The following is a 27,177-nucleotide window of genomic DNA, read 5'->3' on the forward strand; positions in this document are numbered from 1 at the left end:
GCGGCCGCGCGCAGCACCGGCCCCGAGGCGCGCGAGGCCCGCCGAGCAGCCCGCCGCCGCCGCCTCCAGCCCGGCCCCGCCCGCCCGGCCCGCGGGGATGCGGAGCGGCGGGCGCCGGAGGCCGCGGCCCGGCTAGGCCCGCGCTCGCGCCCGGACGCGGCGCCCGGTGAGTCCCCGCCCGCCGCCGCCGCCGCCGCCGCCGGGGCCCGGATTTCCTCCCCGCGCCCGGCCGCTTTGTTCCCGGCCGGCGGGGCCGGGGCGCGGGCCGCGCGCAGCCGGAATGAGGAGCGGGAGCAGGAAGTGGCCGAGCGCGGCCTGGGCGGGGAGGGCGCGGGCCGGGCCGGCGCCGGGGGTGCGGGCCGCCGGCCCCGGCTCCCTCATGACCTTGGGGAAGCGGCTCCGCCGGGCGAGGCCTGGGCTGGGGCGGAGGGGCGCGGCCCGGCGCCGGGGGCCGCGAGCTGGGGCGCCCCTGCTGCCCGGGGCTCCCCGGGCGCCTGGCCAGCGCGGCCGCGGCGCCCAGTAGGCGCCCAGGGGCCTTAGGAAAAGGCTCGCCCCAGCCCTCCTTCAAGTTTATGGGTGGGCCCTGGGAAGGAGACCTCATTTTCCCATGGCCAGAAAGTTGTACATGGTGGCGAGGTGCCCAGGCCAGCCCACAAAGGACTGCTCACCCTCCTGGGCCCGCAAACTGCTTCCTGACCTGGGAGGGCCGTGGAGGTGCTGCCTAGCCATCCCGGAGCTGGGGCCCGGAGGGCGGCGGGGCCTGCCCCCCGGAGTGGGGGGTCCAGGGCAGGTTTGCCGGCGGGCGGGACTGTTCCCAATTACTGCCATGGTGGACAGAGTGGGGGGCGTGGGCTGTGCTCTGTGGCCAAAGGGCCCCCTACATTCCCTCCTGCTGCCCCGCCTTGCTCCAGGCCCCTCCTTGCTGTTCTTGAGCCCTTCATCCAAGTGAAGGGCGGGTTGTTTTGATGGGGGCTTGATTCCCTGCCCCCGAGCTGACCATACAGTTCACAAGTCAGTGTTTTGGGGGGGGGACCCTTTCACAGCACAGATTGTTTTTTTCACAAGTTGTGGCTTAAATAATAATAGCAGTCGTACATGTTGATGGTAAAGGCACTCACAGTACAGAAGTAGCGGGAAACAGAGGTCCCCTCCCTCCCGCCGGCCGTGTGCCCAGAGGTGGCCCAGGCACTGGGCTGGTGTGTACATTTCTGTGCAGACGTACACCACCCTATGTGTGTGCACAGATATATTTTTACACATGGGGCTCTCAACAGCTGTCTGACTCTGTCAGCAGCAGGCCCTGCTCAGGCCGGGGTGGGGGTGGGGGGATGTCCAGAGGTCTTTGAGTCCAGCCCCCTGCCCCCAGGCCACGCCCACTCAAGTGTCACCAGAGCCCCCTGTCCCCGGGGCTCAGAGCCCTCTCCTCTGCGGTATCTTCGGGGCTCACTTGCTGCCCGTCGCTGCCCCTGGGCGTGCTGAGCATGTCAGCCACTTTCTTCTTTGGGCGAGTGTGTCTTCCCTGTCCTGGCACCAGACGCAAGGCAGTGGGGTCTTCTGCCCTTCTAAAGTCAGCCTAAGAGTGCAAAGCGGCCCTCTGGGTGCCCAGCCCCTGCCTCAGGAGGCCAGTAAGGAGGGCTTCAGGAGGGTGTCTAGGCGGCTGTAGGAAGACCCAGGTTGGGATCCATTCTAGAGGTCCTCAGGGGTCTCTGCCTGGCCTGGATGTCCCAGAGAGGAGTCTCTCTGGGCCTGCCCTTAGGAGTGCCCGTCTGGAGGGGTAGCAGAGGACTGCTCATGGGAAGAAGGCTTTTTCCCAGGATGCCCAGAATGGGTGATGTGGGAACTGGGTTTTGAGGGATGCCTAGGAGTTCGTACAGCAGGGGAGCAATGGGGAGGGCTGTGCAGGATCAATGGCCAAAGTGTCTGCTCAGGTGAGGGCTGGCTGGTGGGCCACTGCAGGGCGGGTGCCAGTACCTCTGTGCTGCTGCAGTGCCACCCGCCATTTTTGGCCTCGTGAATGCTGTAATTATGGGTCTGTAACCACCCTGGACTGGGTGCTCCTTACAGACAGGACCCGTCTGAGCCTCTCTTTGTCCCCCGCGCCCAGCCCTGAGTCTGGCAAAACCAGAGATGCCCGGTACGTGTTGGCCGATGAATGAACCAGATTCAGACCGGCAGGGGCGCTGTGGTTTAGGAGGGGCCTGGGGTTTCTTGGGGGAGGGGTTTCGTGTCCCCCTGGAGGGCTCTGGCTCTCATCTGCGCCAGCTGCCTGCACTCCTGGCCCTGCCTTCTTTGTGTTTGAATTTCTCTCCTTTCCCAGTCTGGGGCAGGGAGGAGGAGCCAGGGCCCTGCCCCGGGAACCCCAGCCCGTGGGTGGGAGTACCACAGACAGGGAAAACAGGGGCACCCTTTCCAGGGACTTGGGGATGCTGAGGGGCGTGGGCCGAAGCAGTCAGAGGGGCTGCCTGGAGGAGGTGGCCGCTGCTGTGCTGGCAGGTTAGGGAGGCTGGGATCTGCTGGGAGGGCCTCTTGGGGATGGGAGTGTATAAAGGCCAGGGGAGGTGGGAATGGGGGAGGTGGGGGGGCCAGTGAGCTCTGAGGGCCTGGGTGTCCAGGAGGGGTGATGGCAGGGGCCTTGATGCCCAGGTCGAGGAGAGGCCCTGGCTCAGGGAGCAGTTTGAGTAACGGGAACTTCATGTCAAGTGCCATGGCGGGAAGAAGGCGATGGGACGGCTGTGCTCTGAAGGCTAAGAGGTGGGCAGGCCAAGGGGGAAGGGAGACCCGGGCTGAGACCCCGGGTACGATGGGCCTCCTGGGCTGCCTGCAGGGCCAGAGGAGCGGCCCCCAGCCGGACACAGCCTCACACGCTTCCTTTGCTTCTTCCAGAGGCACCGGCTGGGCTCGGGGAGACCCTGCTGAGAGAGGAGCGGGAGTGAGACCTGGGCCGCCTGGCCAGCCGGAGCCCGGGCACCATGAACGACGTGGCCATCGTGAAGGAGGGCTGGCTGCACAAACGAGGTGAGTGGCCGCGGGGCTGGGCCTGGGGTGGGGGGCCCGGAGCCGGCCAGCATGCCGCCCTCAGGTGGTGGCTGCCAGGGCCCGTGCCCAAGCCTGCTGGGCTGGAGGGGCCTCCCCGGGGCTCCTGGACCGGCCCCGCTGGGTATCCAGGGCCCGATGACCCCTCGGCGTGGAGGGTACGGCCTCTCGGGACCCCCTGGGCGGGGGATGTGGGGCCCGAGGCCTGGTGTGCAGCGGGTGTGGTGTGGGCCGCCGGTGTGGCTGCCTGGCTGGGGCCCTGCGGGTGTGGAGAGCTGCTGCTGCCTCCCACCCCGCTTTCCTGGAAGGCAGCGAGGACACTGGGGCCGGTCCAAGGCCTGGCTCGCTGGCGCCCGGGGCACTGCCCGAGGGCTCCTGAGGGCAGGGCAGGGCTGCTCGGCCTGGCCCAGTGCCGGCTTTGGGCCTGGGCTGCAGGGAAGGGGGGCTCCTCACCACCGGGGGCCCAGGCCTGGGGCATGTTTGTGCTGAGCTGCAGAGCTGGCGGAGCCGCCCAGCCTCGCTTCTCCTCACTCACGTGCCCTGCACCCAGGGAGGGGCTCTGCGAGGCACTGGCAGGACGGGCGCTGCGCCCCAGGCCCCTCACCTTCCTGCTTGCCCATGGCCTCCAGCCCCACCGCCCTCAGTCGCTCAGGGAGGGCAGTGGGGGATGGACGAGCCTCACATCCAGGTGCCTCCAGCGGGCGAGTCCCTCCCTCCTTCCCTGGGGCGGGGATTGGCCAGCCACCCCCTTGCCTCCAGACTTCCTCTTCCTCTAGACCTGTTCCTTCCCAAAGCTCTGGTGATCCCAGCTGGCTAGCTCCCAGCCACTCCTCACGCATGCCCTCCAGCAGATGGCGTGAGGTTGTCCCCCTCCCCCCCCCAGGATCCCACAGACAGAGATGGAGCGGACAAGGAGGTGTGGCAAAAGTGGGTGTCATGAGTTGGGTTTTGTGGGATGTATAGGAGCTCCTCAGCGGAGCAGGCTGGGAAGCCGCAGGAGCTGGATTGGGAGGCAAAGAAGTGGAGATGCAACCAGGGGGGTTGCAGAGGGCTCGAAGCAGGGGATCCAGGATGTGGTCAGCTGAGGGTTTTCAGAGCTCACTTTGGCAGCTGTAGGGAGGACAGTGCACTGGGCCTTGAGAAGGAGGTGAGGAGGCTGCAGGGGCCTGTGGTCTGTGGGAGACCCTCCACCTGGCTTCCCCCAAAGCCACCTCACCCCCCTGGCTTCTTGGTCGTCTCCCCCATGCTCACCCTGCTTGTTCCCCAGGAGTCCTGCTTCTTGTGCCTGGAGCCCCTCCAGCAGGTCCTCTCTCTCTGCCTCCCCTCATCACCCTCTTTGGTGTCAGGGACCCTACCCCCCTGCCCTGGCCCCTGTTCCTCTCCTCTGTGCCTGGTGGCAGCACAAAAATAGTCTCCTACTTAGGACCTGTACCTCTTGGCAAATGTTTGTTGACTGACTCTTAGATTAAGAGCTGGCCCAGGAGATGCCTGGGCCTCAGGGCTGCCAGGGCCCCTGCCCCATTTACCGGGGCATCCAGTGGCCAGCCAGGCTCGGGCAGGAGTGCCCCTCCGGTGCCTGGGCGAGTTTCACGTTGCCACTCAGGGTGCGTGCCTTCTGAAGAGTCTGGGGGAATGGGGTGTCAGGCCCAGTGGGACATCCAGAGAGCTGAGTTTGAACCTGATTCTGCTCCCCTGTCACTGTGTCCCTCTCCAAGAGCGAGTCCGTTGAGCTCCTCGGGCCTCAGTTTCCCTATCTGTACAATGGGAGTGGTGGCAGAGAAAGGCCTAGTGGAGGAGTAGAGAGTGTGGTTTGTGGGGGCCCTAAGTCTGGGTGCCCCAGCCTCAGCAGCCTCAGGCCAGGAGAGAGGGTCCCATGTCCCCGTGCGCCTGCTCTTACTCCCCAGCCCATGTGCCACCCAGGCAGTGTGTTGTGAGGTGGCACTGGCCCCTCATAGCCTGGGAGGGGACATGACTTGTGAGGGTGGGTGTCCCGTTCTGGGCTGGGCCCCGAGTCCCACCTGCGCTCCCTGCCCTCATCACCCCCACTCCTCCTTCCTGCTGACCCCCGGGGACCCCTGTATGTTGCAGACTCCTCCCGCTGCCCCTGGCCGGCTGCCTACCCCCTAACTCTCCTGCCACTATGTTCTCTGCTGTCCTCTCATCTGCCCGCCCGTCTGTCCTGTTACTAGTCTGTTCTTCCCCACAAACGTTTGGGCCCTTCCTGTGAGCTAGACTTTGAGGTGACCAGGCGAGAGGGCAGAGGTCAGGTGGCGGGGGGTGGGAAATGGGTGGTGTGGATTAGATGATGGGGGAATCAAGGACGACCCCTGATTTGGGGCCGGAGGCAGGAACAGTGCCATTTCCTGAGATGTTCTTTTTGGGGTGGGGGTTGCATCCCGGCCTTGCGTCTGTCCACGGCAGGTCGACGTGCAGGTCTGAGCCCCACTCAGCAGACAGGAGGGGACGGTTTGAAAACCCTTCCCGTGCTCGTGCGGGCCGCCTGGCCATGCAGGCCCCTCACCAGAGTTCCTCGTCTCACCCAGCTGGTGAGAGAGGTCCCGCCTCCCTGCCACCCGCTCCGAGAAGCCTCCCTGACTCGCCCTGTGGCGCGTCTTCCTCCTCCAGCCTGGTGAAGCTCCTGCTGCCGGCTGACCCTCCGCCCACCCCCTATGGGGAAAGCTTGGAGGACGGGGATGAGGCCCCCTGTGGGGGCAGCTCTGGGTGGAGTGGGGGACTGCTGGGCTGGGAGGGCCTGGGAGTGGGCAGAGGGCTCCCCTCCAAATGCTGGTGTGAGGCTCCACCCCCCTCCCATCCCGGGTAGGGCCAGCAGGGCCGTGGTGGCCTGGCGCCTCCCCTGGCTGAGGGTCAGATTCTGCGTGGGAGTGGGGGGAACTGTGACTGTCCTCCAGGGCCCAGCCCCACGCAGACCCCGGAGGCCCCCGTCTGGTGCCTCTCCTGCTCCTTCCTGTGTTAGAAGGTTAGGGAGCGGCTGTGGACCCAGGGCCTGCGCCTGTCCAGTGTCCACTTCGCTGCGTCTGCCCCCGTCCAGCCCGGGGCCTGGCACCTGAGGGGTGGCGACGCCTTCAGGGGCTGTGTGGGCGTCTAGATGACAGCTGAGGGCGGAGGCCTGGGTCAGTGCGGGTCAGACCCCGGCCTAGGCTCCTTCTCCCGCTTCTTGGGGAGGGGGGCGCCCATCTCTGGGGAGTGACCTTGGGCTGCTTCCCTGGTGACCTTACGCTGTGTGCTCTGGGCCGGAGCAGCCTCGGGGGCAGAAGGGAGCCTCGCCTGGGTGGCCAACGCTGGAGCTCGTGTTCCAGCCCTGCACTGACCTGCTGTGGGACCCAGGCGAGCCCTCTGGGCCTCGGTGTCCCCGTGTCCCTAGGAGAGCGAGATCAAGCTACTGAAGACCCAGAAAGGGTGAGGAGGCAGTCAGGCCGCGTGGGGCTGTAGGGATGGTGGGCACATGTCCTGCGTGACGGGCAGACGTCCCGAGCATGAGTGGGTGTCCCCAGAGATGGACAGACTTCCTGAGTGACAGGCAGACACCCCAAGCAGCTGCAGCTCAGCCCCAGCCATCGGTGCTGGGGCCGGTGGGCCCAGTGTGGCTCAGAAATTTGCATTTTCAGAGATTTGGTCTGTGATGCGCACTCTGCTGATTTTTTGAAGGTTGACAGTTTGAAAAACCAGCCCCACTCCAGGAAGCAGGTCTGACTGAGCTGGGCCTGCAGCCTCCCACTTTGTCTTCAGACTGCGTGCTCTGTGCTAAGGCTGTGGCCTGAGTCTGCACAGCTGTTTTGGGGTGACCCCCACTCGCCCTGATGCCGCTGGCTCGTGCACTGCCCAGCCTGCAGCCCTGCCCGCAGAGAGCTGGTCTAGCAGAGCCCCCCGTGGGGTCCTGCTCTTAGATCTTGTGCTGCGGGCACTGTCTACCCAGCCAGGCTTGTGGTCCTCCTCCTGGGTGTGACCAACCCCCCGACAGGCCAGCTGGGCCAGTTGGGCCAGGAGAGGGGAGGAGGGCAGCAAGATGCTGGCCACAGGATGAAGGAAGGGGGTGTGGGCTCGGGAGAACGGGCTGGGCCTGGGTAGGGAGTGGGGTGCCGGCCTCAGGGCACCCCCTGGGCTCATGCAGGCTGGTTGCTGGCTGGGAGAGACCCAGCAGAGGAGCAGGCCTGGCTCTCTTCACTAGCCCACGGTCTGGCAGCCGGGGTTGAGGGGTGGGGTCGAGGAGAGCCAGCCTCTGGGTGTGGGGTTCCTCTGTCCTCGGGACCCTGCCTGGCAGTGGTCACCTGCATGGTGCCGGCGTGTGTGTGTAGGAGTGTGGCCGTGCCTCAGTTAACTTCACCCTTGGGTGCGGGTGCCTGGCCAGGGGCCCTGTGTTCACAGGGCTCAGCAGGTCCAGTCCCTGGTGCATCTCTGGCCTTGCTCTGCCCCTACCCCGAGCCCATTCCTGGCCCAGACCCTCCCCCAATTCCCATCTCGGAGGGGGAGGCCCTTGCCACCACTCTGGGTTGGTCCCAGGCATCCTGGTGGGGAGTGGGCTCGGGGGAGTGTGGCTTCTCCCACCACCCCTCCCTCAGTCGTGGCAGGTCCTGCTTCCCGCCGTGACCGTGGGTGTCACCTGTGCCCCTGATGTGGCTCTGAGATGGGGAGATAGCAGTACACCTTGCTGACACCGATGTCTGCCCCACCCTCAGTCCTGGGGCTCCCACAGGGGACAGGGGCTGCGGGGGGTGCAGCTTGGCTCCTCTTTGGAGGAGGTGGCAGCTTTGCCGAGCAGACAGCAGGGGGACAAGGCCTGTGGGGGCCTGTTGAGCGCAGACTGCCCCGGAGGCCCTGTAGGTTAATGGTTTGTGTGCACGTGGACACTGCTAGTGCCGCCGGGGGCAGGGGCTCAGGAGGCCACCAAGGGACGGAGCCTGCTTCCCTCACGCTGTGCCCAGGCTGGAGAGCAGGGCTGCCCCGGGCCTCTGCGCCTTGGTTTCCCTGGCTGTCGGGTGAGGGATGGCCCCGGCTCTTGGCCAGGTTGCGCCGCGATGGCTGTGGCTTTGGTCCCAGCAGTTCCCTCAGTCCACTGAAGCAGCTCCTATAACGCCGCACGTCCGCGAGGGTCCAGAACCGCCCCTGGGGCAGGTCAGTGTGGGCCAGGCCTGAGGGCGGGCGCAGGTGCTGGGCCCCTGCTCTGAGGGACGGTGCGAGGCCGAGGCCGAGGGCGCCTGCCCTGGAGGCGTGCTCCTGGGCCCGCGGGCCGTGGCGTGAGGCGTGGCGCGTGGCTGTGGCTGGGACAGGCCGCGGCTGGTTTGGGGGCTGTTTCCTGTTTTGTGAGTGTTGAGTTCTCCCTTCAAAACAAACAACAAAAGAGGAAGCTTGGGTGGCCTTGTGCTGGGGGTGTGGGGTCACTGCCCGCCCGGCCCTGGGTCCCCGCCCGTCCCTGGGTCCCTGGGCCTGCGCCTGGTGGGCCCGAGCGGGCGGAGCTCCTGCCTCCTTCCTATAGCCCGTGCTGTCTGTATAGCCAGCCCCAGGGCTGCCACATGGGGTGGGGGCTGGACTCGGTGGGGGGTCATGAGGAGGGGAGGGACCGGGGCAGCACAGTGTGCATCGTACAGAGGGGAAACTGAGGCCTGGAATGAGAGGAGGCCGGAATGTGGTGGCGCAGTCCCGAGCCCGGCACCCAGACCCACTGCTGGTTCTCGCGGGCTGTGTTCCTAGAAGTGCCACAGAAGGCGAGGGGAGGGAGCTGGCTCGGCCGTGGCCGGCTGGCGTCCCCTCTGCCCAGGCACACCCGGGGAGGCTCAGGGCCAGCGCCTTCCCCTCGGGCCCTCCCTTAAGTGGAGCCGGAGGCTGTCACTCACTCTATCACTCTGTCCCCGCTCCCCAGGGCCACACCACGGTGGACAGCCGCCTGCTGCTCCTGCCCCCTCGCCATGCCTGGCCCCTGCCCGGCGGCCCCACCAGAAGGCCCCCCAGCCCAGACCTGGCCCTTGGGGCTCCAGGCTGGGATGGCCCCGTCAGGGTGAGCCCCAGGCCAGCTCCTGGAGCTGCCCCCGCCCCCCCGCCTGGCGTCCTGTCATCCTGCCTTCAGGTGCATCTCTGTAACCTTGAGGAATAATTGACCTGTGTCTCGGAAATGTTGGAATTGATGGGGGGTGGTGGTGTTCTTTGGTGCTCCTTCTGCCAACCCTGGGGCTTTGGGGTAGGATCCCCTAGGTGCTGGGTTTGGGGTCATAGATCACCAGGTGGGCCCAGGACCGCAGCCCCTGCAGCCCCCAGTAATCTCCCAGGTGGTCCTGCCTGCCCAGAGGCTTCAGCTGGTTGCCCTGTCAAGAGTGGGGATTTCCAGGGCACTGGAGGATGCCTCGGGTGGGAGCCTGGGTGCAGGAGACCCACACAGGGCAGGCCTTGAGGGGGAGCCCTCCGGCTGGCGTGGGGCTGGCGCCTGGCGTGGGGCTGGCGCCCCCGTGTAGGGCACATGGCAGCCGGAGTTTAGCGGGCTGTGATGAGCTGGGTGGGGGCGTGGGGGGTGAGGCCGAGTGGGTGTGGCCTGGGAGCTGGGAGGGTGTGGCCCGCCACCATGTCACCGGAGGAGAGGGGCTGAGAGAGAGTGCGCCCTGGGAGCCAGGCCTCGCTGCCCTCAGGACTCTCCCACCGCGGGTGTGGCTCCCAGTTGGGGCAAAAATAAGTAAGAAGGCCACGGCGGGGCCGGCCCCGTGGCTTAGCGGTTAAGTGCGCGCGCTCCGCTGCTGGCGGCCCGGGTTCGGATCCCGGGCGCGCACCAACGCACCACTTGTCCGGCCATGCTGAGGCCGCGTCCCACATACAGCAACTAGAAGGATGTGCAACTGTGACATACAACTATCTACTGGGGCTTTGGGGGAAAAAATAAATAAATAAAATTAAAAAAAAAAGAAGGCCACGGCGAAGCGGAAGGCTCTTCCTCTGGAGGGTGCGTCCTGGCCTGGCATGGAGGACTCGGGTCCCTCCTTGCCGGGAGGCCTTTTCCTGGGGGTGTCGGGGATTGAGGCCCTCATCCGCGGTCAGTGCTGGAACTCCCCACCCCAGCAGGGAGGCCCTGGCTCTGGAGAGGCTGGGGTCCCTTAGACGCCAGGGTCCTTGCTTCTGCCTCCTGAGTGTTTGCAGGGAGGGGCCGTGGGCTGGTGCCCCTGGGGACTTGCACATGGTGTCACCGTCCTGGCCCCGAGGGCTGCTCGCTGGCAGCCGGAGCCCTGGAAGGAGCCTGCTGCGGCGCTCCTGCTGCCCTTTCCGTGGCCGTGTCTGCAGGAGGGCTCGCCAGCTGTCCCCTCTGCCCGCCCTGGGGCTGGTGCTGCCTGTCCCCTCCCTCCGTCTGGCCCCTCTCCTCGCCTCCTCCGTCCTGCCTTCACACCTTTCTTGGTTTGGTTGGGTCCGTCCTGGGCTCTTGGCACAGAGTCAGAGCTGTGTCCTGGGGAAATGTTCTGGAAACCCAGACCTCGAGTGTCGTGTGGCCTCGGGCAGGGGCCGCTGGGGGGCCTGGGCCAGGGCCGGGGGTGTCAGGAGCCCCCTCTCCTGGGCCTGTGACCCAAGGGGCCAGGGTGGACTGATGGGCTCAGGGCTGCCCGCTCCACCCCCGCCCCCTGGGAAAGTGTTGGCTCCCGGACACCCCTTCAGGCAGAGGTGTGGCTGTGGCTGCTCCTGAATACCAGACATAGCCCAGGTCTTTCAAACACAGCTCCCCGAATCCTGCCATGGTGAGGCCGGGCGCACGTCAGGTGAGGAGGGCACGTGAGGGCAGGTGAGGCTCGACTGAGAGAGAGTCTGTGGGAATGGGCTGTTGGGGAGGGCAGCCACGCAGGCCTGGGTGGCTGGATGAAGCCCTTGGGCCCAGCGCAGAGAGAGGTAGTGGGGGCCCCATGCGGGGGCGCCTGGGCAGTGGGGCTGTGGCCTTTTCTGAGGAGGGTCCCTGAATAAGCAGTGACATGGGTGGGGGTGGTTGGGCTGCTGGGGGCAGGGAGACTAGAAGTGAAGCAGGGGGCCTGCTCACCAGAGCAGAGGCCGTGGGGACTGAGCCAAGTGGGCAGATCCTCGGGGCGTGACGTGGCACTCAGCTTCGGCAGGCTGGGCGATGGATTGGGTGTGTGGTGGGGTGGGGTCAAGGGTGGCCCCCTTTTCTGGCCTGTGGGGACGTGACCTGTGGTGCCTGAGAAGGAGGCGGGGTTTTCGGGGAAGATGGCCAGTTGGGTGATACGTCCAGGCCAAGGCGATCAGGCTGCAGCTGGAGGGGCATTGGAGGTGGTGGTTGGTGAGATTTCCCAAGCCAGGCGCTGTCCTGGGCCGCTGGGATGGGGCACGGCGGTCCCCCGCGCCTAGTGCTGTCCTTCGACGGTGGTGGAAGGGGGCACGGCAGTGCCCTCTGACTGTGATCCTCCCTCCCACCCTGCACGCCCCCATTCCTCCTGAGTGTGTGTGTACTGTGCTGTGGCCTGGGGGCCCTGCCTGCTTGATGGCAGAACCAAAGACCTGTGAAGAGTTCTTGGTTTGGGTCAAGGAGCGGGCACAGTCGGGGCATCGGGACCTGGGTCTCTGGTCACCATCTGTCTCTCTGTGACTTTGAGAGTGCCCTCAGTTGGGCCTCAGTTTCCCCGGGGAGGTAGTGGGGATAATGATCCCTGCCTGCCAGGCGGGCCTTCTGGGAGGGAAGGGCGGGATCATGGGCTGGGGAAGGGCCCAGCCAGCTTGGGGGCCATGTCGGGGAGATATGTCCTCCTCCACCTGTCAGCCCTCTGCTGGGCTGGGCGTGGACACCGCTCCTCTCCTCTCTCGTCCACACTGGCCGTTCGTGCCCTGCCCCATGAGGACCCATGAGTACTGCCCGTGGGATGCTCAGTCTCAAGGAGAGGGTCTGTGAGGGTCACGCTGACAGGCCCCAGGCTCTGCCTGAGCGGGGTGTGGCCCCCCTCCTCCTGCCTGCCCCATCGCTGCCTCACGGGGCTCCAGGGCTCTCACCGTCAGTGGCTGGTGGGACGTGGGACCCCGGCCTGGGCATGGGCAGAGACCTGGCAGGCTGGGCCCCTGGAGGTGACCCGTGCCCGCTGCCCACCCCCTGCCTGGCAGGCGACGATGGATGGCGGCGTCAGCGGGCCATTTGCTCACTGTGCCGGAGAAGGTAGATGGGCGCCCTGCAGCTGTCGGTGCGATGGATGTGTCGGCGGTGGGGGACTGCGCGGTCTCCGCTGTCAGCTGGCGTACGCTCCCCGGGCCTGCTGGGGCTCGCTTTGCTGTGGAGAAACAGCTCGGTGCCGCCTGGCACCCTGCCAGCCGCCGCCTGCCACCGCCACCACTGCTGCGGCAAAGTGTTTATCCAGCAGTTTCCCCCAGAACCGAGGACTTGAGGAGAACACGCTGGGAGCTCAGGGCGCCGTGGCCTGAGTGCCGGGACGTGGTGGCCTGGCGGCCGCGTGCAAAGCTCAGAGGGGCCGAGACGCCGGGGAGATGGGAGGACTCACATGTCAGGCCCGGGCCATGGCGAGCCCAGGGAGCCTGCCCACAGCACCTGGTCCCGGCCCCCAAGTCGGCCTGGACACACGGCTGGGAGGGGTGGAGAGGGCAGGCGCTCAGCCTGTGCCCATCTTGTCCCCAAGCCCTGGCCTGGTGGCCCTGTTGGGGTGATTTGGGCTGTAGGAGGCCAGGGCTGCTGGCAAGGAATCCCCCTTCCTCGGGGGTCCTCCAGCACCTTCCTGGGGACGAGCTGGCTCCTGGGATGAGCAGGGATGGTGGAAGGGTAGAGAACACACAAGGACGCTGAAGGGGCCCGGGCTGGGAGCTGAGGGGCCCTGGGGGGCAGGAGGAGGTCAGGGAGCCCCGGTCCAGCCCGTCTAAGCCTGTGCGCCCCCACCCCACCCCACCCCACCCCAGGCAACTGCTTCCTCAGGCCTATAGCCCTCGCTGCGGGTGGGCTAGCCTGGGGGTTAAGGTTTTGTGGGCCACGGGTCCCCCTCCCTGGTGACTTGGCAGGATGCAGACTCAGAGGGGTGGGTGTGGTGCCGCAACGCCCAGAGGCAGGCTGGGCTTCTGAGAGAACCTGGAGCTGCCACCCGTCTTGCCTGCCTGCTTGGGACAGCCCCTCTGGGTGGGGTGAGCACCCGACCCCCAGTGCCTGCCAGTGCCTGACCCCAGCTCGGCTCTGGCTCCCGTCTCCTGGCAGCAGGCGTGGGGTCCTCCTGGCTGGGCTGCTGACCTGTGTGAGAGGAACCGAGCTGACTGTGATGTGGGACCCCACGGCCCGGTCCCGGGGCTGTGCTGAGGCCCCTCTCGGGCTCCAGGGCCCTGGTCTGAAGTGTTTGCAGGGGGCGGGATGGAGTGGGTGGGGATCCTTCTGGGATCTCGGGCTGAGCACTGGGTGTGAGTGGCAGGGACGGAGGACCAGGGCCTGGAACTGGGTGCAGGCCAGGTCCCGCTGCCCACCGGAGTGGCCACTGCCGGGAGAGGACCCTGGTTGTGGGCAGGCATCAGGCCCGAGGGAGCAGTGGGGACCCCCATTTATGGAGCAGTGTCCCGAGGGGCAGACCTGGGTTCCCTATTTGTCATCGCCCATATCTGTGCCCAGAGTGAAGGCCGGCTCCTCCCACCACCAGCTCTGGCTGTGTGTGTGTCTGCCCCCACTGCCCCAGGCCCCCGGGGCAGGTGCCGCCCATAGGCATCCTGTGGCCGAGAGAACGGCGGGGGCCGGGCCCAGGGGTGGCCTCCTCCACTCACCCCCTCCTATGTCACCTCCAGCCCTGGGAGTGAGCGGGGCCTTGGGCTCCCATCCGTCTGGGCCAGCTGCCCACCCAGCATCCCGTCTGGGCTGAACTCATTCATATGCAGGCCACGGCCCAGGCCCCCGGGTGACTGCCTGGCTGGACCTCTGCAGGCGAGAGTGTCCGAGATGCTGAAGAAAGGGGTCTGTGTGTCTCAGAGCCTTGGCCCCGGCCTCCCCAGGTCCCCCCAGGGTTCTGCTCCTCCTCGAGGGGTCTGTGTGCTGGGCGGCTGAGCGGGACTACCTTCCCTGGTCCTTGCTCCCACCTGTGCGTCACCCAGCTCCTGGGCCCAGCCGTGTGGGGTGGGGGCAGAGCGGGGCCAGACCTGGTCCCCCTTCACTCGCCTGGGTCTGGGGGCTGGCGGAGGGCCCAGCAGGCTCACAGCCCACCCCTTGGGCCCCTCCCTACGTGCTCAGTGGGGTTGGGCACCTGCTCCTCAGTCTCTTCTCAGCAAGGGCTGCTCCCTTGGGCTGCTCCCCCCAGTTCTGGGTTCTAGAATCTTCCCAGCCCTGGGATTGGGCTTGTGGGGTGAAAGCTGGTAGATGGCAGGTGCAGGGTCACGTGGCCGCATGGGTCCTCAGTGCTTAGCTCTGGCACCCCTGTTCCAGGGGCTCCTGGACCCCAGTGGACTGACAGGCTCACCCCCAGTGGGGAAACTGAGGCCCAGTCTTGTGTGCAGGTCCCGCCGAGCACGGGGCCTGCGTGTGGACTCTCCGTGTGGACGCACACGTGCCGACTCCACGCGCGGGGTGCGGCACTGGGGGGTGGCACTGGCACGGTGGGGGCCGGCGGCAGTTGGTGCATCAAGATGGATTTTCGGGGCTGCTCGGGTGAGGCGCTCATCACTCTCCCCGCTCAGTTAGCATCCTGGGGAGCGGCAGCTGGCGGGATGGGAGGCACTCCATCAGGGGCCGACAGCTCCAGACTGGCGCGCAGGCGGGTGGGAGCAAGCGGCGGGCGGCCCAGGACGGCGCGGGTGCTGGGGCGCACACAGCCCCCGGAGCCTGCTCTGCTCGCGCCCACCCGCTGCACCGGTGGGGAAGGGGTGCCTGGGAGGCTGAGTGGGATGGCGTGGGCGTGGGCATGGGGCGTCCCAGCCAGGTGCAGGAGCCAGTGTCGGAGGGTGGCTGGATCACGGCCTTCTCAGCTGACCGTCCCCAGGGGCTCGGAGGGCTCAGCAGAACTGAACGTAGACCCTGCTAAACGCTGTGGGGTGGGGGGCAGCTTACTGGCAGCTGCTCGAATCCTCCCTGTACTGGCAGTGTCTGGGCTAGTGGTGACCCCCACCTGGAGCCGGGGAAATGGCCTGCGGTGGGCTCCCTGGGGACGGGCGCTGGGAGTGGCTGGAGCCCTATTTCCCCAGCATCCCCCCAGCGGCTGTGGGTCATGCAGAGTGAGGGCTGGGCCTCGGAGGCCACACCCAGGGGCTCTTGGCTGGAAGGGGTCTGGGGGAGGAGGAGCCGACTGAGTGGCGGGTGGTCCCCCATGCCCCTGCCGGTGCCCGTGTCCAGGGCTCAGCCTGGCAGGGAAAACCTGGGCCCAGAGCTCAGACCCCAGCCCCTACCCGCCCGCTGCCCAGTGGCCCCTCGGATGGAGCAGTTGCCTAATTAGTAAGTTCTCTGTTGTTGTTCAAACTCCTTGCTCTGCAAAATGTAAACGGCACATTTTTTCTGGGTGACAGTATGAAAAATGATGGTGGCTTCGGATATGGCAGAGGACATCTGCTTGGGCTCCTGAGCGTGAGCTGGCACACGGCTTGTGTCCCACAACTGCGGGGACTTTCCCGTGTACCTGGGTGACTTGCGGGGGCCAAGGCGGCAGGTCCGAGCCCGAGGACCGCACCGCCCACTCCCGGGTCTGGATTTATGACGGTGTCTGGGCCCCTGGACAGCGAGTGTTGTCACACAGGCAGCAGGGGGCCCTGTCTTGAGGCCCAGCCTGGGGGTGGGCTGCAGATGGGCCTGCAGCTGCTGGGCGAGCCCCTGAGTCTCAGGCTGAGTGCGGTGTTGTCCCTTCACCGCTGGATGCTGTGCTCTGTCCTCAGCCAGGGGCCAGCTGTGGTAGGCAGCCCACTGCCATTGTCACCACAGTAACTGTTGTGGCCACCCACTGGCCGGACCAAGGTTGGGTGGGGAGAGGTCTTGGCCCTGCAGCCCCGGAGGGTGACTGCAGCTGGTGCCTGAGCTGTTGCTGGTGCCTGCTGGGGACCCGCTGGCTTGGCACCACCTCCTCCAGGAAGGCCCTCTGGATAGGGCCAGCCTCCTGTCAGTCATGCCCCTCCCCCATGTCCGGGGCTCACCTGGCCCCTTTTCCAACACAGGCAGGGGTGGGCCCTTCATCAGAGGTGGGCGCTCCCACACTGTAAGCCCTGCCTTCCTATCCATTGCCTGCCGCCTGGGGGGTTCGGGGTCGGTGCCGCGAATTTGGGTACAATCAGCCGCCGATTTGCCCCTGGGATGGGGCCTGTGGGGGGCTGGGAGTGGGGTCAAGTGGCCACAGCCACTCACGGCCTGCGTGTCCTCAGGGGAGTACATCAAAACCTGGCGGCCCCGGTACTTCCTCCTCAAGAACGACGGCACCTTCATCGGCTACAAGGAGCGGCCGCAGGACGTGGAGCAGCGCGAGTCCCCGCTCAACAACTTCTCGGTGGCGCGTAAGTGTGCCTGTGGCACCCCGGCTGGGAACGGGGCGGGGGGGAGGGCGGGAGCTGGCCTGGGCTGGGCAGGCAGGTGGGGCTCGGGAGCCCTCTGTGCCCGGCAGCCCCCATGCTGAGGGCCCCTCGTGTCCAAGGCCGGCCGCCCGCCAGGCGCCGAGTCACCTGGGGGACTGGCTGGTGGCCGGCTCCAGCTGGTGGGGTCTCCATGCTGAATCCCAAGGCTGGCAACCCTGGACCTGTTCCTGGGCGTTCCTGCTCTGGAGGCTGGATGGCCTGGCCGAGTGGGGACAGAGCCCAGCCTGGGGCAGCCAGCCAACCGGGGCCCCTCCTCCAATGGGGGCCCGATGGAATCCGTCAGGCCTCTCTCCTGGGCAGGGGGTCAGGAAGAGAGTGCTTGAGGGGCACCCAGCTCCCAGGAGCCTCTGTCACCCCCAGGAAGAGCCTGTGGCTGTCCTGGCAAAGGTTCTCAGACCCCTGTGGTGGTGCATTTGCTTCCACTCTCAGCTGGGGTCGGGGGTGGGCTGCCCCTGCTGGAGGGGCGAGTGTGGCACGGCTGGCCCAGGTCATCTCACAAAGCTGGACAGACGGGCAGTTTTTTAACCCATGTGCTCTTGTGGCCTCATTTCGTACCTGTGAGGGGGACCACAGGTGTGACCTACCCACGGGGCTGGGGAGACCCAGGCGTGGAGATGGGCCGGTAGGTGGGATGCTGGGCAGGCGGGCCTTCCAGCCCGGTGCCCGTTCTCGGTGCAGCTGCCCTGGAGCCCAGCTCTGCCCCGGCGGGTGGCTGAGTGATGGCCTTATTGACTGGCAGACACCCAGGTCTGTCTCAGGCTGCCATCTGGGGTGCAGAGTGCAGTGCCCACCGTGGGGGGTCCCGGGCTTCACCCCAGGCTTCTTCAGACACCCCCACCCTCCAGCCGGCTCTCCCCTCCTCGCCAGGTGGCCTGGGAGCCTGGGGTCCTCCAGCCCCCACCTCGCCAGACCCCAGCTTATGGTCCAGGGTCTCAGGAGGTGGTGGCACAGGTGGCCTGTTCCCAGGCTGACAGGGAAGGACTCGTAGGCTTTGTGCCTGCAGATGTATGGTGGGGGGTTCTGGCATCTTGGCTACCCGCCTACCCCCCAGTGGCCCTGCGCTGGAGGGCGAGGGGCACTGCCAGTGTACCCCACCCCAGGGCTGCTGTTGGGGAGGAGCAGAGCCCCTGTCCTGTGAGGCTCTTGAGGTGGAGGGATCCTGTGAGCCCTGGACCCTCCCCCCAGCCCCGACTCCTCAAGCCTGCGCAAAGCAGCGAGTAGAGCAGGGGCTCTGTGGAGGGGGGGGGGCAAGGAGGCAGACACTCCCCTCCTCACAGCCTCGTGGCCCAGCGGGAGATCTCACTGCAGTGTCTGGGCTTCCCCTAGCGCCTCCTCGGCCGGGATCAGAGGCTTCAGGGCTTGGGAAGGAGGCTCGGCCAGGGTGGGTGCTGCCTTTCTGGAGGGCAAGGCCCCTCAGGATTGTTCCCCAGGCCGAGTGCAGGGGGCCTCTGGAGGCACACCAGCCAGAGGGGCTGCCTGAGCAGTGGGGGCTCTGGGGCCTTGAACCAGGCCTTGGCCAGCTGGAGCTCAGGACAAGGAGCAGAGCCATGCCAGTCAGGGAGGCGGCTGTGCCAGGGCCTCTGCATCCAGGAACTTTTCCTTGCGGATGGATCCCAGGGTGGGGAACCCAGGCCCTGGGACGGGCGCACCTGGTCCTGGAGCACCTGGTGGCCTCCGATGAGTGAGTGGGAGGTGGGTGTACAGAGACTGAGAAAGCCGGCCACGAGGGTTTTTCATACACCACCCCCTCCCCCCTCCCCCCGCCCCCGTGTTGACACGGTGACCTTTCCTATGAGGCCAGCCCCAAGCCCCCTCCTGGCCTCCAGGCCTGGCAGACCGCTCCCTTGCACTCGGCTGAGCCCGGCCGGGGCCCCTCACAGTTGCCAGGGCCCAGACACTGGAATGTTGGAAGCCCTTGCACTGGCCCACCCACCTCACACAGGCTGGGCCAGAGTCTGGCCTAGCAGCCCCCAGCAGTCCCCAGCAGTCCCCACACTCACTTACGCCTCTCTCTCGGCCTGGTGCATCCCCACAGTCCCTCAGCTGCATGTGTACGTGTGCTCCAGGTGTGCGTGTGCTCCAGGTGTGTTTGTGTGCTCCAGGTGTGTTTGTGTGCTCCAGGTGCGCGTGTGTGTTCCAGGTGCGCGAGTGCTCCGGGTGTGCGCCTGCTCCGAGTGTGCGAGTGCTCCGGGTGCACGCGTGTTCCAGGTGCGCGAGTGCTCCAGTTGTGTGTGCTCCAGGGGTGTGCACACTCCCAGGCCTTCCAGCCTGTTTATAGTCCTGTACGTGTCTGGACTCCCCAGCCCCTGGGATGCTGGTGGGGGTGGGCTTCAGAGGCGGTGCGTACAGCCCGAGCAGCCTCCTGGTGGGTCATGTCCTGCAGCTGCCTGCCAGGACAGCCGGCCTCTCTGCAGGGTGTCACCAGCAGCCAGCACCCTGGCATTGGCCCTGTGCGGAGAGGGCGGGTGGGGCTGGCAGTCATCGTGTGGTTGGGAAAATGGCAGGACGTTGCTGCTCCGGTGGGGTGAGCTGCTTTCCCACGAGGCCCACCCTGCTGCCCCCCCCACCCCGGGGCCCCCATACTCCTCACCCTCTGGCCAGTCGAGGGCTGTGGCCTGGCACGCAATGGGGTCTCAGACACTGAAGGAAGGACCGCGGAAGGAGATGATGGCAGGGGGTTGACCTGACCCAGCCTCAGACACCCCCGTGGGGGTGCCTCGCAGCTCCAGAGCACAGTGTCTGAGCTGGAACAGGGTTCCAGCCCCATTTTATAAGGAGGGAAACAGGCTTGGAGATGGGACGGGACAGGACTTCCTAGGACCCAGAGGGTGGGGTGCTGGTGTGGGGGCAGGTGGGCCGAGTGGGGGACGTGTGTGCAGACAGGACACCCACGTGCTGGCCCCGCTCACAGAATGCCAGCTGATGAAGACGGAGCGGCCCAGGCCCAACACCTTCATCATCCGCTGCCTGCAGTGGACCACGGTCATCGAGCGCACCTTCCATGTGGAGACACCCGAGGAGCGGTACGAGATGGACGTGTGGACCCTCTGCTCGTGGTGTCCTCCTCCCCAGTGCTCCTCCTCAGAGTCCGCTCTGGAAAGCACTGGTCCAGGCCCCCAGCGGGGAGGGGATGCAACCCTGCTGGGGGGCCGGGTCTTAGGGTCCCCAGTGTCTAGGACCATGAGCGTGTGTGGCCGGCCCAGGTCCTGGGGTGGGTGGTCTCCTCGGGCCTCTCTCTCTGGGGTCTCTGAGCTGGGGCTGTGGAGTGGGGGACCCTGGGCCTGGGCGGGGCTGGGGGCCTTACCTGACTGCCCTGCAGGGAGGAGTGGACGACCGCCATCCAGACAGTGGCCGATGGGCTCAAGAGGCAGGAAGAGGAGATGATGGACTTCCGGTCGGGCTCGCCCAGCGACAACTCTGGGGCTGAGGAGATGGAGGTGTCCCTGGCCAAGCCCAAACACCGCGTGGTGAGGCCTGTCCCTCACCTCTGGGGGGTCTGGTGGACACGGGTTCCCAGCGGGCCGGCCCCAGGGGAACCTCTGTGCTCCGGGTCCCTTTCCCCCTGGCTCGGCTCCCTCCTGAGCTCCCTCTGGACAGCACAGTCTGACCCTCAGAGCCCTGTGTGGAAAGTGAGGCTCCAGAAGGCCCAGGCGCTGTCATTCCCACTGTCCCCCAAGCCCCAGCACTTTGAGTTGGGGCACACAGCCCGGTGTTCTCCCACAGCCCTGGACTCCCCACGGACCCCCAGGCCTGTAGTGAGGAAGGGGACCCGCCTGTGCCCAGCCCCAACCCCGGCTGTGGTGGCCCTGGCCCCGTCACCTGCACTGCCATCCGGCAGCGGGGTGACAGCCCTGACCCTGGGCGCCTGCCCGCTGTCCCCGCAGACCATGAATGAGTTTGAGTACCTGAAACTGCTGGGCAAAGGCACCTTTGGGAAGGTGATCCTGGTGAAGGAGAAGGCCACGGGCCGCTACTACGCCATGAAGATCCTCAAGAAGGAGGTCATCGTGGCCAAGGTGGGGCACCGGGCCGGGGCGGGGGGCTGGCCGGGGCTGGGGCGGGCGGCTCACGGGCCTGTCTTCCAGGACGAGGTGGCCCACACGCTCACAGAGAACCGCGTCCTCCAGAACTCCCGGCACCCCTTCCTGACGGTGAGTGGCCTCTGGCTGTCTCGGGTGGGGCGGTGCTGCCTGGGCCTCAGGGCAGGACTCGGCCCCTCTGTGCCTGGCCCTCACTCGCAGCAGCCTGTCTCTGCAGGACGGATGTCCTGTTCTCCATGTGCTCCAGGACTCGGGCCAGCTGTGGGCGGGCCTCCCAGGAGGGTTGGGGTGGAGGTGCCTGATGCGGGGCTGGTGGGCTGCGCTGGCTGCCCCTGCTGCGCAGTGCGGGACAGGTGGCCTGGGTCTTCCCTCCATTCTGCGTGAGGCCCTGGGATACCCCCCAACTGCCCATGCCACCCTTCTGCACATGGCCCTCTGGCTGCTTCCCTTTGAGACTCACACCAGGGGTGTCCCTGTCCTCGGGGGGAATCGGCCCAGGAGGAGTGTATGGACAATCCTTAGCCTTTGGGAGCAACACGGGATTCGCTAGAAATTAGTTTGCCAGGCTCAGGCGGCTCGACTCCCGGAAGGTGGGGCGAGCTGGCCAGCAGGCGGGTGGACGGGCCCTGCCCCTCTGGGGTCAGGACTTGGCGATCCTGCTGGGCCACACCCCATGGGCTCTCGCCAAGACCACCCCAGGCCCTGTCTCCTCTGCTCAGCACGGTGTCCTCGCCCCAGGGGACCACCTGATCCAAAGCAGGGTCAAAGCGGAGAAGCCGTCCTACTTCTCTGGCGTTTTTGTTCCTTAAAACATTTTCCATGAGAAACGTTAGACACTGTTAAAAAGTGGGCGTTGTATTTTTTCACCCGACTCATTCATTGTCGTGGTTGTGCCTCATTTGCTGCATCTCGCCCTTCTTTCCCTCCGTCTGATGAGGGATTTTGAGGAAAAGCCCAGGCTTTATGTCACTGCCCTCCACCCTTCAGTGTGTCCTCGACAGACACCACTGTTGAATTGGACAGAAATTCCTGGGTCCATCCTGCCCAGCCCACCATGTCCGTCCTGGTGGTGGTGTCCCCCTGGGTCTGCCCTCGTGTCAGGTGTCCGTGGGATGGGGTGTGGGGGCTGGAGTGTGAGGGCAGTGGTCCCACGGTGCGGCTTGTCCCTGCTGCCTGAGGTCTGTAGCTTGTCTCTCGTCTCGTATTTCTGTGAAGGGGGCTCAGCCCCCTGATTAGGTCCAGAGTCAGCATCTGAGGGGGAGGTTGGTCCTCAGGAGGTCCTCCTCATCAAACAAGGCCGCCTGTGGTTTGCGATGGGAAGGCCCTGGGCCGCCTTGCCCTGGAGGACACATCCTCCCCTTGCCGGGGCTGCTCCTAGCTGCTACCCCACTTCCCAGGTCAGTGGCCTCGGGGCTGGGAGCTCGCGCCCCGAGGCCTGCCCAGCAGGGGAGCCTCTGCATGGCACTGGAACCGGCTGGAGACTTAACCCAGACCGCATGGTGCTCGTCCTTCAAGCGCGGCCTGTGCGGCAGCGTGCCAGCAGGTGGCGTCCTGGCCCAGCTCAAGGCTGTGATTCCAGCTCTGCTTCCTTGCAGGCCCTCAAGTACTCCTTCCAGACCCACGACCGCCTCTGCTTCGTCATGGAGTATGCCAACGGGGGCGAGGTAGGGCGGCTGCGTGGCCCGGGTGGGCTGTCCCCTCCCTGGTGTGGGACAGTGCTGCCCCAGCTGTGTGATGCCCGCTCGTGGGTGACCTGTCCCCGCCCCCCACCACGAGGCTCCCAGCTCCCCTTACTGAGTTAGGGTCTCAGCCTGTCCACACTCCTTCACCCTGGGACCCTGGCTGAGGTCGCCGGGGGGGAGGGTGCCCCGGCCTGGGTGCTGCTCAGGCTCGCTGTCCCACAGCTCTTCTTCCACCTGTCCCGGGAGCGGGTGTTCCCCGAGGACCGGGCCCGCTTCTATGGCGCCGAGATCGTGTCGGCCCTGGACTACTTGCACTCGGAGAAGAACGTGGTCTACCGTGACCTCAAGGTGGGCCTGCGGCGCGGCCAGGAGTGGGGGTGGGGCTGGGGACCGCAGGGCGCGGGGAGGGCGGGTGCTGACCTGGAGGCCGCCTCCCCGACAGCTGGAGAACCTCATGCTGGACAAGGATGGGCACATCAAGATCACCGACTTCGGGCTGTGCAAGGAGGGCATCAAGGACGGCGCCACCATGAAGACCTTCTGCGGGACGCCCGAGTACCTGGCCCCCGAGGTGCGTGCCTGCCTGCCGTGTGCCACCGAGTCTCCTGTCCTCTGTGTCCCCCATATGCCCCCCACGTTCCCTGTGATCCTGTGTCCCCTGAGTCCATGTCCCCCCGTGTCCCTCTGTCCTCCACGTTCCCGTGTCCCTCATGTCCCCTGATGACACTGCGTGTCCCGAGTCCCCCCGTGTCCCTCATGCCCCCGGGCATTCCCTGACCCCGTGCCCCCGCATCCCCCAGGTGCTGGAGGACAATGACTATGGCCGGGCGGTGGACTGGTGGGGGCTGGGCGTGGTCATGTACGAGATGGTGTGCGGCCGCCTGCCCTTCTACAACCAGGACCACGAGAAGCTCTTCGAGCTCATTCTCATGGAGGAGATACGCTTCCCACGCACGCTCAGCCCAGAGGCCAAATCTCTGCTCTCGGGGCTGCTCAAGAAGGACCCCAAGCAAAGGTGAGCCCTCCACCCCAGCGCCCTGTCCTCCAGTGTCCCAGAGAGGCTGCGCTGTCCCCACTGCACTGTCTCCCCCACCCTGAGACCACTCGTCCACTCACCCCATGGGAGGAGGGGCCTGGCGGACGAGTGTGGGCCCTGGGCCGCGCAGCTGGTGGTGCTGTCACTGGGCCTCCGTGTCCTCCCCAGGCTTGGCGGGGGCTCCGAGGACGCCAAGGAGATCATGCAGCACCGCTTCTTCGCCAGCATCGTGTGGCAGGACGTGTACGAGAAGAAGGTACGTGGGGGCCTGGCGTGCACCCACCTGCTCATGTGCACCTGCTCATGTGCACCTGCTCACCCACCTGCACACGCGCCCGCTCATGTGCACCTGCTCACACACCTGCACACATGCCCACTCCTGTTCACCTGCTCACACACCTGCACACACGCCCGCTCACACCCACCCGCTCACCCACTGGCACACATGCCCACTCACCCCGACCCGCTCACGTGCACCTGCTCACACACTTGCACACATGTCCACTCACACCCACCCACACACACCTGCACACACACCCGCTCACACCCAAGCGCTCATGTGCACCTGCTCACACACCTTCACATACGCCCGCTCACATGCACCTGCTCACACACCTGCACACACATCCGCTCACATGCACCTGCTCACACACCTGCACACACGCCCGCTCACACCCACCTGCTCACACACCTGTACACACACCCACTCACGTGTACCTGCTCACATACCTGCACACACGCCCGCTCACACCCACCCGCTCACCCACTGGCACACATGCCCACTCACCCCGACGTGCTCACGTGCACCTGCTCACACACCTGCACACATGCCCACTCACACCCACCCACTCACACACCTGCACACATGCCCGCTCACACCCAACTGCTCAAGTGCACCTGCTCACACACCTGCATACACGCCCACTCTCATGCACCTGCTCACACACCTGCACACATGTCCGCTCACACCCACCCATGCCCCTGCCCGGGCTCAGAGGGTCTGCACTGCCCGGTTTCCTCCTTGGTGCCGTCCAGGGTCCTCCCTCATTCCCCCGGGGGAGCTGTGTGCATGTGCACTCCTTGCACGTCCGGCCCTGTCAGGTTTGGACCCCTGGGTTCCCTTCCCCGATGCTGCGTGCTGAAGGGTGGCCGTGGAGTGGGGGCACTACCCCCTGCTTTCCCAGTTCCTCAGGTTGTCTGACCTCAACCCTTCCTCATTTCCTGGGGAGGAGTTGGGCAGGGCTGGCCCAGGAGCCCCGTGTGGGCTTGGGAGGCACGTGAAGGCAGAGCTTGGGCAGAACAGTTACCCTTGTACCCAGGGCTCCTGGCTGGGGCTGGCCTTGGCACTGGACACGGCTGGCTGCTCCCTGGGTCCCCTCCCAGGGTGGTGGCAGGCCCCTCGAGCCCTGCCCTCTGCTTGGCTGGCCTTGGCCTCTGCTACCCGGGCCTCTGGGAGGCACGGCTGCCTCGTAGGCCCACTGTGTGGGAATGCCACCCTTGGCCCAGGTGGGTCAAGGGACTGTGGGGATGTGACTGTCGCTCCATCATGAATTATGGAAGTGGGGCATCCTGGGCCCCAGAGCAGTCCCCGGCAGCTAGGCTGAGTGGCTCAGGAAGGGGTGTGAATGGTGTCTGGGGGGTAGGGCTGGGAGCCCACCCTGTACACCTTGTTCCATGGTGTTCCTCTTCATCCCCTTCCCAGTTTGTCAGAAAACCAGAAAAAAAGTAAGAAAGGTAAAAAAAAAAACAAATAGAAAAATGGACTGGTCCCCTTCTGTCTGGGGGCATGAGAGGTCCTGCAAAGTTGGGCTGCGCTATCTCCTGTCACCTGCAGGGGTCGCTGTGAGCAGAGCTCAGACCCCAGGCCACTGCCCCCTCCCCTGCGTGTCCCCTTCCCAGAGCTCTGTCTGTGGGTGGGTGACGGCTTGCCCCTTTGTCAGGCATCAGTACCGCCTGGAGACAGTCCAGGAGACGTGAGGCACTTCTCAAGTGGGGGGTTCAGCTCCCCAAGGCAGCGGCCAGGCCAGGGTGTGCTGAGCAGTGCAGAGCAAGCCCTGTAACCGGCCCCCACCCCTCCCGCAGCTCAGCCCACCCTTCAAGCCCCAGGTCACTTCAGAGACAGACACCAGGTATTTTGATGAGGAGTTCACGGCCCAGATGATCACCATCACGCCCCCCGACCAAGGTGAGGGGTGGGCCCCCAGACGACTCACTCCCCAGCCCATTTCTTCCCTCCTCTCCAGACCACAGGATGCGGGCTGCCCTCTGTGGGGAGGCCTGTAGTGCCCAGCATTTGGTTGGGAAGGTTCCCTTGGCAGGGTGGTGATCTGGGCGGGAGGGCCACTATCCCTCTGCCCCGGCATTGTGAGGGTCGGGGGTCACCGAGTAGAGTCTGGGAGGCTGGCCTGCAGGGGCCTGCCTTGGTTTCCCCGGATGTGTGGCAGCCCTGCTCCTGGACCTGGGGTCTGAGCCGCCTCCCACCCCCACCCGCCTGCAGATGACACCATGGAGGGCGTGGACAGCGAGCGGAGGCCCCACTTCCCCCAGTTCTCCTACTCGGCCAGCGGCACGGCCTGAGGAGGGCCAGCCGGGCCACGCTGGCGGACACCGCCTGGGCAGCCATGCGCTCCGGACACGGCTTCCACGGATCGCGAGGACGCCTCGCACAGATGATCTCTATTTAATGTTTTTTATTTCTGGATGCATTTGGGAGGAACCACGCGCTCCTCTGTGCACGGATGGGAAACGTCTCGTGCTGCGGGCAGGGCTGCCTGCCTTGGAGGCGGCGTCCTCCCGGCCAGCCGGGTCGGGAGAAAAACTGTCCTGCGGTGTTTCTTAATTTATTTCATCTGGTTCTCCAGACGTGGCCTCGGCCTTCAGAACAATTAGATCCACGTAGGAAAACAGTGAGGACTTCCGCAGCCATGTGCAATCAGGGCTCCACGTGCCCTGCCCATGGCCCCTCAGGCCCTCTCGCCGGCTGTTCTGGCTGCCACTAGTTTCGGCCCCACCTGGGGACGCTAGAAGCAACCTGGTTGTGGCATGCCGGCCTGGCGTCCTCTCCCTCGGGGTGGGGCCCATGGCAGCCCCTGGCGCTAAGGCCCGAGGAGGAGTGGCCCTGAGATGGGGCCTGGGCCCAGGCTGGGCCAGGTTCGCCCCAGGAGACGGGAACAAGGCTGAAATCTGTTGCTGTGTATTACGCTGTTCACGTGCATTCTGGGGTTTCTCATCTTAGTGAGAAGAAAGCCCCTCTTTCCCTGCGGGACGGCTCACTGCGATGGCTGCCCCTGGTAGCACTTGTCCTTATAGACGCTTCACTCTCCCAGCTCCCTGGACCCCCCGTGCCCCCGGAGGGGCCATCACTGTGCCCTCCGCGCCCCGTCCAGATGCTGCCCTGCACCATGGCGTTTTTTACATTCAACTTTAGTATTTTTACTATTATAATATGAGACTCTCCCTCCAAATTCTTCAATAAAAATTGCTTTTCAACTTTGTGGCTTGTTTTGCTGGGTGGCGGGTGAAGGAACGTGCGGGCTGGCCTGCTCATGGGGAGCACCCGTCCTTCCTGCCCGGCCTGTGCCCAGGGTCAGCCTCTGAGGAGAGATGTCCCTCTCTCAGCTTGGCAAGGCTTGCTGGAGGGGGAGATGCCCTGGCTGTCCCTGTCCCCACCTGGCTTCACCCCAGCCCCATGCCCCCAGGGAGGCCTCCCAGAACATGGCCATCTACCCACCAGCCCTGTCCAACCAGGAAGGACCTGCTGAAGCTCACACAGCAAGTCTGGGGCAGGGAGGAGGGGCTGCTGGCTGGTGGGGCTGAGGGCGCCCCTGATGCAGGGACCAGCCCTGAGCCCAGCAGCCCAGCAGGACGTGCTGTGGGCGCCACCTGG

The 27,177-nt window shown here is 66.0% G+C and overlaps 1 protein-coding gene across 1 annotated transcript; it reads left to right on the forward strand.

Annotated features, from left to right (window-relative positions):
* On the forward strand, positions 1-26,780 carry AKT1 (AKT serine/threonine kinase 1). The gene is made up of 14 exons (XM_087447831.1): positions 1-166; positions 2,884-3,015; positions 16,327-16,455; positions 19,445-19,556; positions 19,853-20,000; positions 20,418-20,549; positions 20,619-20,684; positions 22,169-22,237; positions 22,478-22,603; positions 22,698-22,826; positions 23,056-23,270; positions 23,460-23,547; positions 25,374-25,476; positions 25,789-26,780. Exons 2-14 carry the CDS (start codon positions 2,970-2,972, stop codon positions 25,866-25,868), a joined length of 1,443 nt encoding a protein of 480 aa, XP_087303957.1. The 5' UTR covers positions 1-166; positions 2,884-2,969; the 3' UTR covers positions 25,869-26,780.
* The last annotated feature ends 397 nt before the right edge of the window (positions 26,781-27,177 follow it).

The sequence above is a fragment of the Ceratotherium simum genome, chromosome 24 (assembly GCF_057802395.1).
Source record: "Ceratotherium simum simum isolate JZ-2026a chromosome 24, ASM5780239v1, whole genome shotgun sequence".
Lineage (NCBI taxonomy): Eukaryota > Metazoa > Chordata > Mammalia > Perissodactyla > Rhinocerotidae > Ceratotherium > Ceratotherium simum.